This window comes from Alosa sapidissima, chromosome 16 (genome assembly GCF_018492685.1).
Source record: "Alosa sapidissima isolate fAloSap1 chromosome 16, fAloSap1.pri, whole genome shotgun sequence".
In the NCBI taxonomy this organism is placed as follows: Eukaryota; Metazoa; Chordata; class Actinopteri; order Clupeiformes; family Clupeidae; genus Alosa; species Alosa sapidissima.
In genome coordinates this window covers 14,088,897-14,103,572 of record NC_055972.1, presented here as the reverse complement: position 1 = coordinate 14,103,572, position 14,676 = coordinate 14,088,897, and the positions used below count along the sequence as shown (strand labels likewise).

At 43.8% G+C, this 14,676-nt stretch overlaps 1 protein-coding gene across 1 annotated transcript in view; it reads left to right on the top strand.

Moving 5' to 3' along the window:
* Positions 1 to 5,838: 5,838 nt before the first annotated feature.
* The window catches only part of ehbp1 (EH domain binding protein 1), a 151,438-nt gene continuing 142,600 nt past the window's right edge, over positions 5,839 to 14,676 (top strand). Inside the window, 2 exon segments of the mRNA XM_042066196.1 lie at positions 5,839 to 6,330; positions 7,432 to 7,892. Of these exon segments, the coding sequence (XP_041922130.1) occupies positions 7,789 to 7,892 (104 nt within the window). The 5' untranslated portion in view covers positions 5,839 to 6,330; positions 7,432 to 7,788.

Genomic DNA, 14,676 nt, shown 5'->3' with positions numbered 1-14,676 from the left:
ACAATGGAGTCAGACCGCATAAGAAAGCATGGCCCAACTCCTTCCACATGTCGTCAGACAGTGGAGCGACGCAGCAATGAGTTAATGGGCCTAGTCAGTTTCTGTCTGTGTTCATTTCCGCCCTCCTCCCCACAGCTCTAGTGTCAGAGTAGAGCCAGCGTATCTATATATATATATTTACATTTACCTCTGCTCTTTCATTTTCTCTGCCATTTCCCCCTGTACACTGTGAATCAACCATGGCACCCCTGGTGCAGCCAATATTTGTTCACCTGCAAGCGATGAAGTAGCCATCAGAGGGGATCATTAGTTCTCTCCCACCCCTCTCTCTTTTCCCTCCCTTTCTTGTTTTCCTTCGTTTAACCCTCTTTGGCTTTTTTTCTTTGGTCTTCTTTTCTTCTTTCCACTAGTCATCTTCTACCATTCACTCACTCACACACACACACACACACACACACAGCCCTGTAGACTGAGGCCCAGTTCATGCCCCTCTTATCACCTTCACTCCTGGTGCCCCGTGGTTCTTTTAAACTGCTGTGGATCTGCTGCCAAAACAAGTAAAATCTCGAGATCCTCTGTCTCTCTGCCCTCTCTGTGTTTGGATAAGAATTCAAAGAGAAGGGTCCTCATAATAAACTCAACACCACATTGATTATGTTCCCTCCTCTTTGGGTTTCTTCCCATGAAATTCTTGGCATGCTTTACACCTACATTTTGTGGACAGCCAGCACAACAGAATTTCTTGATAAAAGTCAGCAAATCAGGAGAGAGTGCTGCATGGATGTTTGTCTTCTTTAAAGCCATCAATGCCAAGAGATAGATAGATAGATAGATAGATAGATACTTTATTGATCCCCAGGGGAAATTCAAGGTCTCAGCAGCAGCATACCTACAACACAAACATATTCTTTAACAGCAGAAAGAGTAATTAAAGTATATAATATAAAAACACAACTAAGCAGTAAGGACAGTAGAAGATAAAGAATATGCTAAATATACTAAAATACAAATTATACTAACACTTAATACAATATATAAAAATATACTAAAATACAAATTACAAAAATACAAATTATACTAACACTTAATCTAAATCAATTCTAAAAACAGTATCCACATAGTAGTGATTAATAAATCAGAGGCGCTTGCAATGACTGAGGCAGGGACTGAGCCTGTGATTCTCTGTGCATAGTAAGGTATGGTAAGGTGCTCTAAGGTGCTCTGTGTGAATGAGTGTCATGAGATGGTATTGGACAAGGCCAAAGCCACCGGTATAAGTCTATACTTTGAGACACCATTTTTCAGATCAACATTGGTAATTCAATGAAGAGACTTAAGACTGTTAAGACTGGTTAAGACTGTCCAACAAAGCTGGTAAGAAAGAAGACTGAAGAAATCCCATTTCTTCTAATTTTTCTAAGACACTACTGAATCACTTTTCTCCTAATTTTAATGGCAAATATACTTACAGTGAATCACGTGACTGTGCTGCAGAAGACAATATTCAACTTTGAACGCAACCTTTGATATGGCCACAGTTGACAGCACGAAAGTACAGTCAGCATACAAAATTTTTTTTTAGAATAAACATAGGCATTATGTGTCAGTGATTCGTCAAAGTGAATCTATGTCTGTCTGTGTTCCTCTATACGCACGTTGAGTCTTGGACTGGTTTGTTTACAAACCCAGCAGCCAAAGAGCCTCACTGATACATAACATCAGACCCGGTGGCAGACACAAATTCACGGACGGGCATTACACCTTTCCAGGGGGGGCACGGGAACTTAAATTGATGAATATAGGCCTACATTTAATAAGTGTTCAAAATCAATCTATGGGATTGGGGTTGGTTGGAGCAGCCAAGCTCGTCCAGGGCGGACACAGATGACTTCCAGGATGGGCCTGGCCCCCCAAAGCCCCCCCATGCCGCCGGGACTGCATAAAATAACCTCATTTTTCCTTTCATCTTCAAGCCACCTACACTGTCAGACCTCCCCATAATCTCAAACACAGACAGGTCTGACTGAAAAAAGCCATTCTTCTTTTCAGCCCCTCAGACTAACTTTGCACAGCACTCTCAAAATAAACCATGATTAGAAAGAGTTTGATGTGATTCTGACAAACTGGCTGTAACAGCGTCCATCCCTAAGCGATGAGAGCTTGCGTTCACCAGTCTTCAGAGGCTTTATGGGGGAAGTCTTTTTGAGCGCGTTGTGTCTCTCTGCTGACTCCTCTTCGCTGCTGGAATGCTGAGAGTGGGCTAAAGGCTGTTGATGAATAAGCATTTCTTCCCCTTTCTCTCTGTCGCCCTTTGTTCTGTCTCTGAAAGATCTCATCTCTTTAATCACAGACTCATTTTTAGGGCTGCGTCTATTTTTCAGAACCTCTTTGTTTGGTGAGAGCTTAATGCCACACAAATTAATGAAAACAGGACAAATGAATGAAAAGCAAAATTCTGTTGTTGGCTTTAATTTTTATAACACCACAAGCCATTTTGAGCACCTGACTGCAAAAAACATCTCTCTAGCAGCATGTGAGCGATGTGAGTGGATAACCACAGATAACAGTCAACCCAAGACACAAACACACATACACACAGACATACGCACGCACACACCACATACACACAGGCACAGCTGTAGAGGCTGTTGGGAGGGTTGCGATGCACAAATGGATCACCCTTCAGGCCCCAGTGCCTCTGGTCCTCAGCGGGTTGCCTGTGGCACACAGAGCTCTCAGATGAAGATTTCTGTAGAGAGGAAAAGATTTCTATCTGTGACAGAAACACAGATCAGAAGGGATATTGCACATTTTAATAGTTTCAACTTTATTAATTCAGTAATCATTAAGGTTTCCTAATTTCCCAATCTCAAGCTGGATTGATCCCAATCTTGGTCAGATTGTAATCACTAACCAGGTTGGCGGAGGAGGGTCCTTGATGAAATGTTTTGGAGATAAGTCGAAAGTAATCTGTGCCCCAAAAAAGGCAAAAGTTTGTGAACCAAAGGGGAATTAATTGAAGTCAATCATCCCACATCAAAGCCATGCAGGGTGAAACTGCTAATTTAACCTGGGAGGGTGAGGGCTGAGGAGAGAGTGCCGTTTTCATTTTTAATGAGTTCCTGCAATCAGTCTTTTGTTTATTTCATGTAGAGCTTTGATTAGTTTGTCACAAAGGTAGCTGTTGCCACATTAGGAAAATTGCCAGACTTCTAAAGGCTTTTCCCCTCTCATCTCGTCTCCTCTGGGATTTTACTAGAAACCCCACAGAATTTATTTGGTGTTTATTGACTCTGGAGAGGCAAGGCTTCTCAGTCAGAGTTCTGATCTGTAGGCTGCAAAATGTCAGTCACAATATTGAGCTGTATGGAGCCATTCTGTGAATAGGAGCAGTCTTTTTTAAGTTTGCCTCTTCCCAACCAGGCCTCTGTGAATTTTGCCTTAAGCATGCATTCAGCAATAGGTATAGACTGACTGTTTGATTAGTTGTGTAGAATTCATATTATCACACTGTCCGATGAAAGACTAAGACATGAAGACTGACGTTCATTTTAAATTATTGACCACTTATAAAAAAAGCATAAAAAGCCCAATGAAAAAAGAGTCACAAATCTATATAGTTTTAATACCTCAAACTAGTTACTAGAACAATACATTGTTCCTCATATAGGATTTGCTCTTATTTTGAAAGCTCTCCAAAATAATGTTATTCAAAGTTTATTTACGGGAAATTCTACATTTAATCTGTTGGCTTTGAATCAAGGAGTAAAAACCTATGAAGATTCGTATAAATCAAGACATGCCAGACCGCTGTTTCCTGAGTGCATCAGCTGAGGCATACTGGCCAATGAACTTGGGTCTATCAGGGCTCCTTATGAGTCTGGGTGGCATCACTTACTGGAAAGATGCTTATCTCACTGCCGGGCCTCATTCTCAAATGTCCACAGGGAGACTAACAGGAAACGCCATGCTGTTAGTAGGGCACATATAATACAATCTGCAGGAGATGGCATATCCAAAATCAAATGGAGCTACTTGCTTTCTGTATTTGATACTGAAGTGATATTATTCTGTGATGCGTTGTGGATCGAAATTTGTATATGGATAGACTTCAAGCATCACCGGATTTGTATGGAGAATGTTAAATTATTTTGGCATTTGCAGTGCTACTTAACCAATTTCTCTATCTGAGCAGAAAAGGGACCATTTGGCAAGAGAGGTGACCACTTGGTCATTGCCACATACTTTTTTGGCCGTCACAAGGCAACTGCCAAGGAATATATCCGACACCTAGGCCTCAAGGGTTTGGTACTTGTTAACAGGTCGTCCTAATGGCCACTATAGCTTGTACACAGAGCCTCTGGCTCAAGGGCCGCTCTCAGATGGTAGAGCTGCTATTGGGTTGCTCTATAGCGAGGCTTAAGAAACCACTCAGTCCTTCTTTATCCCACTTGTTCACTCCTTTGCCTGCATGACGAAAGACATGCTTGACACACACACACACACACACACACACACACACACACACACACACACACACACCCAAGCACATTAGACATACCGGACCCCCATCCAGCCAACACTGAATCAAATCAAATCTCTCTCTCTCTCTCTCTCTCTTTCTCTCTCTCTCTCTCTCTCTCACACACACACACACACACACACACACACACACACACACACACACACACACACTCACTACCCTTGTTGCCCCCTTGCTCCCCTGTTGGTGCCATGTGTAGGTGCAGCTTTCACACCCAAGTCTGTGTTTTTCACAGGATCGTTTGTCACATCAAAGCATTCCTTTACACACGCAAGGCTCCTTCTAATCTACACACTGCACTCAAAAAACCATGAACGAAGAGTTGAAGTCACATATCCTCTCTGTCACTCAATTTTGGATTGACAGCCAGATAGGCTAGAATGAAAAAAAAAATAGTGTCAACAAGTGCCACTTGAAGCATTAGTGTCAGATTTCTGCAAGATTCTAAAGTCATAAAAGGACAAAAGGACAAGTCGTGTCTGAACAGCTCAAGATGAGAAATGCAAACCACAACAGACCCGGCCTGACCAAAACTTTAAACTATGCATTCCACTGATCCCAGGAGAATACAACTCCTGCACAAATTTCACACAAACACACACACAGGAAAAATATCAATCTGAAAAGAACATTTAGAAATATTTCCATGGATACACAAAGGTGGCGAAAAGTTTGTAAAACCACCTGTGTCACATTTTTAACGTATAGCCCACTTTCACTATTGTGCGTGTTTTTAGATTTTTCCTTTATATGTAATGTCAGTTATGAGTGCTTGGATTTTCCTTCAGGGTTAATCTATCTATCTATCTATCTATCTATCTATCTATCTATCTATCTAAATGGCAGTCATCTTTATCAAAAAGGTGAGGCTTACTATTTCACAGGTTTTCTTGAAGAGGGGCATTGGATGGCAACTGTAAATAAAATAAAAATTAAACTAAATTCAGCTGTTTAAATTTAGCATGCCCTCACTGTCACATAGGCCTATTCTATTATAGGATTTTGTCTGGGTTCAACCATTAACAGTATATGGTCAGTAATATCTGTAATAGATGTCGCATAGCTTTAACTGATGAGAATATGTCAACATATGTGATTGACATCTAGAGAGGCCACAGGTAAGCCTCAATTATATAAACAATTTGATGTCAATGGAGAGCGTCGACCAATAATAAGAGAAATGGAAGGACCACACGTCACAGGGATTCCTGGATGCAGCTGAGCCTGCTAGCATGTAAAGGCGGGACATGGAAACCTGATGGACGTTTAAAGTGGCCAATAATATGCTTCAATAGGTTGAGAAGCAATATGAATGTGTAAACATTTGCGAGAGAACATCCAATGATATCTCTATTGGGGCGTTTCTTTTTAGCATTTCGCGAATGTTTGAGTGAATGTAAAGGGGGGAAATGATGGAGGGTTGAGTGCTGAGTTTGTCAGGACGAGGTTACTGGAATTTCACGGTTTGGGGCTGGACTAACGTTAACGTTACTCGTACTCCGTTTTTTTTCTTGGTTGCCGACCTCGCCAATTTCTTACTCATATGTTACTGTTAACTTGGAAGAGGCCTAGGACGTTTTCGTTGCCAAGGATTCATTTATGTTACTTTTATGTTATGATAGTGAGCTAGGTTTTGCTTGCTGAATGGCCCATAGTGCAGAAGTAGCTGGTAATTGGCAAGCTAGCTAGCTAGCTGGCTACATGCAGCCGGGTAGCTCGCTAGCTAGCTTGCTACTTAGCGCACCATTCAAAGGAGGATTAAGCTAGCTTGCTAAATATTTAAAGAGGTGAGTGGCAAGCGTCTCTTCTCCTTTTCAGTCTTGTATTCGTACATTCGTAACCAACGTTAGCAGAAACATCTGCATAGCAATTAGCATGATGCCTGGTGTGGTTCAGTACAATTCCAACCCAGATGTTTTAACGTTACACACTGTTCACAGGGGTTAATGTACCACAGTTTTAAACAACGTAACTGTTACACGTTGACCATAACAAGCCAGTTAACATTAAGTGTTTCAAGTTGCTACCTTGCTAGCAAAAGCCAACCACTTTAATAAATGATTACGACCAAAGGTCAATACAGAATGAAAATGCATTGCTCTTTAGCTTTGGAACGTCACTATTGCCATGAAACTGGTTGATGTGTGCAGTAGGGACATCATACGGATTATAAAGGACCAAAATTCTGTCAAGTTGAATGTGAAGTTTACTCTCAACCTAAGCTATGAGTCATTTTGGTCCACTTAGCTCTACATTCAGGGAAACTTATGTATTTATGTGAGGCACAGTCGCCGCTTGGGGATGCAGCTATGATGCTCAATGAAAGAATGCACTTATGTGACATGAGTGTTAAAATGTCACCATCGCCAATATACATCTATGTAATATTGAACACGACAAACACTGTCTGTTTAGTAAGTTTGTATTAACCGGGATGAAGACAATTTCTCCTCACGGTTGTTTTCCTTCTCAATGGGTTCTAAACCCTGGTGTGCGGTGTGGTTTTTTTCAGGAATTTTGCGTGGAATGTTGAGCTAAGTACCCCACGAGAACAAACGGGTGTCTTTTCCCAAACATTATGATCTATTTGAAATGAGTGGTTCTGCACGGGCGCATTTGGCTACGTCCAAGCGTAATGTAGGCTATTCAAATGGACCCATATTTCTGGTAGCATGCGAGACGGTTTCTGTTTCATAATTAAAGAGATAGCCAAAATATACCTTCAGCCTGTTGTGCCGTGATATGCCGCAGGTAGCAACCGAATGATTGTCGGGTGTGTTCTAGTAGTACCGCTTTTGTACGCGCGCCCTTCCTTTACTCTTCTCAGTTTGATTTTTATCTTCGTTAAGATACGCACGGTGGCTAACTGTCTCTTTCTCTCCCTCTAGGTGTGTGAGTGTTGTGGATTATGACGGATTGATGTTGGACACTAAAATCTGGATTTTACTGGGCGGCCAAAAGCATGTACTTTGTCAAGTCGGACCACTGGAAAGGAAATTCCTTGTCACCGTGTCATGCCACTTCGCCAGCACCATCGCTACTGTTTTAATGGCTTGACACTTGTGTTGTGATTGTACTTTTTGTAACAATTTGCTATGAATATTTTTCGTTAGATTGTCGGCAATGAATGTACACAAGTGGATTTCAGTCTGATACCTCTTAAACACTTCACCAAGGGGAAACCTGGGCCAGCTAAAGAAGGACGGGACATAAAAGAAACACGACTCTCCGTTCATAAAGAAAACATGGCCTCAGTTTGGAAAAGGCTGCAACGTGTGGGGAAACACGCGTCCAAATTCCAATTCGTGGCTTCCTACCAGGAACTCATGGTGGAATGCACAAAGAAATGGTGAGTTGTCACCCCTACACGCGAACCTACGGTCGATGTCGACTGACTGTCCGATTCTTTCTTTCCCCTTTCTGCACGCCAGGCGATGTAGGCTATGTTGTTAATTAGGACTTGGGCGCTAGCGCCTGCTCTGGAATGCTGAGTTGGCCTCTGTGATTTATATACGGTCCCGCTGGAGTGCGGGCATATCCACAGATTGGGAGGGGCCGATGTGTTTGACTCCTCTGTTGCAATGCATGCTTTCTTTCTCTGCCTGTCTCCGGTTAGCTTACTTTGGAGCTGCTGCGCTGTCTCACAGAAAATCGCCTAGTCACGGCAAACGGTATCTTAAATGACAGAATAAACATAATTACGTTAATTAGTGGATAGCAGGTTTCACCTGATTTTCTCATGGCAGAAATAGTAGGGCACAGCAGAAAGTATTTGTCACAGGCCACACTAGTACAATTCTTTTAGTGTTGCCAGTGGTTGTTTGGCTGCATTTGATACTTTTTCCCTGTTGTCCAGTTATCTAACGGTTGACCCCAGTCTTAACATTTCAGTCTCCGACCACTTTATAGCCATCATGTATCAGTGTGAAGGCATGCCTGTGACTTTCATGTGCTTCTTAATGACTGCCTTGTTCTTGGCTTGGTGGTCCTTGCAGTAGTGAATCTTGAGCTTGAGGCTGAGTTGCGCTGTGTCCTGTACTATTATGGGACATGACCTGTAGGCACAGGATTAGGTGGGGTCCTCTCCCTCAGGGTAAGAAGTACACACCTCCAGATGCTCAGTTAGAGTCAGATAAGAATGTATCAGAGGAACACCAATGAAATAGTATTTATTGTTGAACAAAACAGTAGTCTATGTATTATCTATGTGGGCCACTGTCGAGGAATGAGTCTTCACACAACTGACACGATGTTGAAAGGTTGTTGTTATAGAGATACTTCTGCCTGAGGAGTGTGTGTATGTGTGTGTGTGAGTGAGAGTGTCTGTTACTGTTATCTGTTACTGCCCAGCTAGTGTTTACGTGTTGGCGCAGCGTGACTGGTTGCACTTTGGATTTGTCCAGTTCTGTTGTAGTGGAAAAGTTTCCATCTGGTAAGTGGAAACAGTCCCTTGAGCTCAAATGCGGCTCATGCTCAAAACCCTGGCTTGAGTTTTTTTAGAGAGCACCGATGATTCCCCAAAGCCATGTATTATGGCACTGCAGGAAATGAGGACCAGGAGGAGAGGATGACAACCCTTGAGAAGTAGTCAAGAGGATGAAGGGAGTTGAAGGGGTTAGTTTGGTAGGGCTGGGGAGTGGAGAGGTGGATGGAGGGGTAGTGGCATGCAGCTCACATGAGCCTGGCGTGCCTGATGTATGATCAGTAGCCCAGCAGGATCATGGGATTTCAGCATGCTGCTGATATGTGGCAGTAGTGATTATCCAGTCAGGCCTCAGGCTTAAAGGAGGAGGAGAAGGAAGGGGTGGGTCCTGCAGCTTTTACGGCTTCAGCTCCTGCTGCATCTCTCTCTCTCTCTCTCTCTCTCTCTCTCTCTCTCTCTCTCTCTCTCTCTCTCTCTCTCTCTCTCTCTCTCTCTCTCTCTCTCTCTCTCTCTCTCTCTCTCTCATGCCTGTCTGGGCCATCAGTGTCACAATGGCGCAAACAAATCGATTATGAGCACTCACTTCGGCTTGGCTGTCCAGCAGTGAGCGGAGGGCCCTTTGGTCATTGTCCTACCAGGAGAGCCACATCTTGAGGCAGTGTTCCCAGGACTGCGTTGCCAGGATGCAGGCCGTGACATGCCGATTCCTTCTCGCAGTGAGTGGACCAGAGGAGCCGGGCCTATGTGATAAGCGTGCTATCTGCAGCCGAGAGGTCAGAGGCTACACGTCCTGGAATGAAGGGAGTTGAGGAAAGGATATTCTCAGAATTGCTTGTCCTCCTTCGAATACTCTGAACTGCAGTGCCAGAAGGCTATGAAAGTTATGTGTGTGTTTGTGTATGTGGGTGCTTGTGAGATGGGCTTTGCCATGCAGTTATTTCCCTAAAGCATCTTCTGGTTTAAGGGGATGCAGTGTGTGCAGCTGCCAGCTTATTGACCTTTAAGGCTATGACCCATTTGAGGTGCTGAGGATGCACAAATACACCCCCTCTCCTCCTCCTCTTTGCATGCGTGTGTCTCACTCATGAAAAGTTAATCTCCACAGTATGAGTGTGCATGAGGAAAGCTGCACCCTTGACACTTCAATGCTGATTGTTCAGGCATTTGGCTGCTGCTGCTGCAGCTTTAAGGACTCTCTCTCTCTCCATGGATTCTTCCCTCTCAGTCAGCCCCCAAAGCATTTTGGGATTGGTGCAGCATGGTCACAGAATTTATGATAATGGTCACAAAATGGGGAGGGAGGCTAGTGGTCCTGTGGAGAATGTAAGCTTATGGGCTACACACCATAGACTGTAAAAAATAGCTACACTCCTATAAAGCTGTGAATGAGTGCATTGATTGTAGGCTTGCAGCTTTTTTCCCTCTTTGTTAAAGGGGTTTGTGTGTCCATGCTGCTTTTAAAAAAAAAAAAAAAAAAAACACCATTACCTTAGGCGGACATACCACAGAACAGAATTGGTGTCGTCTTTTCTTGAAAATATGTTGGCTCAAGTCGAGACACACTTGAAGGAAACCAAGGCGCTTCATTTCCAATTTTTTTCCCTATCATTTATCTTTCCCCCCAATCCTGTGGTTCATTTGGCTTTTCTGAGGGGCTGGAGAGGAAGAGAGTCAGAAAGATGAGTGAAATATTTCAACATCCTATCTGTTGGCTGGGTTGACCGGCTCCAGGAAACTATTTCCAGACGGATTCATACGGCTTTCTCTTTCCCCTCAGGAAAGGTGTTGAAATACACCATCAGGTCCTGCCCATTACAGGTGTGCTTTTACATATGAAACACCCACATGCAGAGTTACACACACTATGTATAACGAGTGTAGTATGTTAACGCACACTGAGACTCAAGAAAGCTTTTTCCCCTCCTTCCAAGAAGTGTCTATCCCCCCAGAAGTATCCAGCTATCTGTTTTATACACATTATGCACCTTATACACATTATGTGTTGACATCATTGCTTTTTTCCACGTACGGTAACTAGCAACCTGCTCAATAATTCATACCCGTGGTTCCCTTGTTGCCTCACTGCCTTTTCTATCGGGCAAAAACATCAGTTTTCATGGGACCCAGACGATGTCAGCTGGTGCTTTCTGTCAGTGATGGCCTAATTTGCTCTTTGCACAGCTGTTGCTGACTTCAGAGAGCACCACTGGTGTCCGGTCTCGGTCCTGCTGCCAGTGGCTCGGACTCACAGGACCCTGTGCCTCCTCTGTGTGTTCTGCCAAAGATGGTCAGAAGAACGGCACCACCCTGCGTGTTTGTCTGTTCGTTTCCTATCCACAGATCGTCCCAGGCTTGTTTTCACACGGTCCTCTGCAGACTGTGATTCAGCCATGCAGTTGAGGATGGTGGCAGATCATAAAGCAGATCTGCTGTCCAGGAACAAAGCTTTGTGTAACCGTCTAGTTCACCACATCACTGGCTCTCTACACAAACACACACACAATTTGTTTTTTTGTTGATGTTATTGACGAGCTGGTCAGTGAGAACACCCATAACTATCTCTGATTGCTCTGCACTATTGATCAGTATGTAATCAGTTGTCATTAGTCATACAGTGACTCCGAGGCAGATAAATAACAGAGATTAAGAGTTGTGGCATGTGATAACTACTTGTAACGATTTGTTTCTGTAGTAGAAGTTCTCTTGTCAAGATGTACTGGAAAGGTCATATTTCTCATTGGCAACAGGAAGGACTGATGATTCTATGGTAATCCCTGTTTGAAGTAATTGATGTGATTCTCTCTGCCTGTGTGTTTTGTTTAGTGTGGTCAATTGTTTGTGCTTGACATGTTCCATCGGTCTTTGAGAGGGAGAGAGAGAGAGAGAGAGAATCAGTATCAGTTTTGGGTGCATTTCAGCATTATTTTTCTTCTTGTTTATCTTTTCACGTGTGTGCCTGCCTGCGTTTAATTTTGTCTCTTGCTAATAGCGTTCCCCTAAGTTCCTGGAAGCATATCTATTTTAGGTCTATTCTATATACTCCATATGTATATGTGTATACTCTATATGACTGAAAATTCATAGTTGGTCATTTCCAGTAATGCAAAGAGAGAATGCCTAGCCTTGTATTTATAGCTGTGGTAATCTCCTAACTGCAGTATAGAGCTGGCCTCAGTATGTAAATGTAGTCGTTTAAGAGGATGGGTAGTCCTCCCACCCCATCCTTTTTTGTGCTTCACATTTTATCACACACACACACACACACACACACACACACACACACACACACACACACACACATACATACATACACGCATACATACACAGACACCGAAAATGCCTGTATAAAAGGCATTTGGTCAACATTAGCTTCCCTGTCTTCCATCCTCAAATGTCACTGGGCCATGCATTTGTAACTGTACACAAGAGCAGAGCTCATTATTTGACACATGTGGTTGCCACAACTTACAGTAGACAGTTTCACTGTCCCAGAAACAAACACCTCTCACTCCCACCCCCTGTTGCTTATGTTCTCGGTTTCTCTCCTTGCCTGTCTTCTCCTTCCCCACTTCTTTTCGATTTCAAGTATATTGTCAAATGTACTTACCTACCTACACATGTGCAAACCTTGGAGTGTGTGTGTGTGTGTGTGTGTGTGTGTGTGTGTGTGTGTGCGCATGCGGTTTGGAATGTGTCCAGAGGAGAGGTTGATGTTTGCAGGCTAGAGAGCTCTGGTGCAGTGGTTTGTACTGCTGTCCTCCTTCCCCACTCTCAATCTGTACACTTTCATCTGACTTGCGCTCACTTGCCTCTGCTGTTCTACTAGCCTGTGCGTTTATATAATGATGCAGGTGGTTGGACCTGAAAAACAAACTCCTATTGCTCAGTGATGATGGTCCCCTGGGTTATACACTCGAGGTGTTCAGAAACGGGTGCTCAAGAGACTTACTCCACTCACTCCCTCTGTGTGTCTGTTTCTGTGTTTCTATCACTGGTCTACCACAGAGCATTTATCAAAGGCTGCATCCACATTATTGTGCTTTTCTTTTGAATTCGAAGCACTTTTGTTACTTTGTGCCTCCCCTCCACACCACTCTGCCATTTTCAGGCGCCTAAAACCAAATGGTTTGAAAACGTTGTCGGCCTTGTATTTGTTTGGAAACGCTGGCTTTGCCTTTTCATGTGGACAGGGAATCAGAAACATCCGGAAAGAATGGCGTAGAAGTCCATGTTCCCTTCCTGATTGGACCTTGTTAGTCTCCTGTCTCCTATAGTTCGGTTATTTGGTCCGCAACAAGCAATAAATTGGTACAATGTTGCAAACAAACTTTGGTCCGGTTCGGTTTCACACACGCATTGTTTCTATGTGGACCAAACTACATGGGAATTGAGCAGACAGCTCCCTCAGGGGGTTTTCTGGCTATTTCGAGCTATTTCGTTGTAGGCTACACACTGGAGTGACCGTTTTGCAGGGCGATCTTGGCTCATTATTTGCATTTGCATTTGTGACTTTTGGCAAATTGTGGAATTTGGAAACGAGTCGTGACCGGAGCTAGAAAATAGACCGTTGGACCTGTTTGTTTCAGGTTGGCTTTCTCACCAGCAGGACCGCCTGCACCAGAGTTCGTTAGATGGTGCGGACCAAGACCACCTCTTTTGGAAGTCTGGGACCGATCAATTTGCTGCACACCTGAGTGTGATTGTTGCATTCCGACCAACACAAACAAACCAAAAAAGGTCTCAAACGCACTCTAGTTCGATTAAAACGAACTAAAGGCTGTCTGTGTGAAATTGCCCTAAGACTCACTGATTTTTACTACTAGCCTGCCAGTGGTGAATGCAACATGGAGACTGAAATACAAGCTTTACAAGCCTTGCTTTGCAGCATCTGTAGTGTATGGTCATATGACTTGTGTGAATTGTCATGTGATTTGTGCTTCAGGTATCCCCTCTACTTGTCTAAGTGTCCCATGCAGACAAGTGTCAGACATTGAAAATGCACTTTCAGTCTCCATGTTGCACTGTGTGGACGAAGAATGTATTTAAAAAGAAACGTTTTAAAATGAAACCGGAATAGTGTGGATGTAGCTGTGCTTTCTGACCTCATGTGTTCTGCTCTGATTGTTTTGTTGTCTCTTTTCATTCCCAAACTGCTGAAATGGCATGGGTGTGTGTCTCGTGCCCCCCCCCCCCCCCCCCCCCCCCCCCCCCCCCCGCTCCCGCTCTGATTGCATCCTTGTCTTGTCTCAGCTCTGCCACTGTAATCTGCAGTGCTCAACGTGTCATTAGCCCCCTCCAACACCCCTCTCCGTATTTCTCATTCTCTCATCCATTCTCTCGCCCTCACACACTCTCTCACAGACAGTCATTGCAGCGCAAGGTGTGAAACCCTGCAGTCAGAGCTTCTGTTGTCACACTCTGAGGGGCCGTTTACACGAAACCGCCGGGTGAATTTTCTCTTACCGCTTTCACACCTTTAACGACACCGGCAAAAAAAAAACCTTGCGTGTACACACAGAGGTGTAACCGGCTAAATGTGCTCAGTGTTTCCCCTACAGTGTATTTAACAGCGGCGCAGCGCCGCTGCAACATAATATCACGAGATTCACTTAACACACTGTAAAAGCACAACGGCCAACGTCATCTCGAAATTGTTTTCTGAAAGTCTTGAGTAAGTTAAGTGCATCAAATCCGCACTTAGCCTCTCATT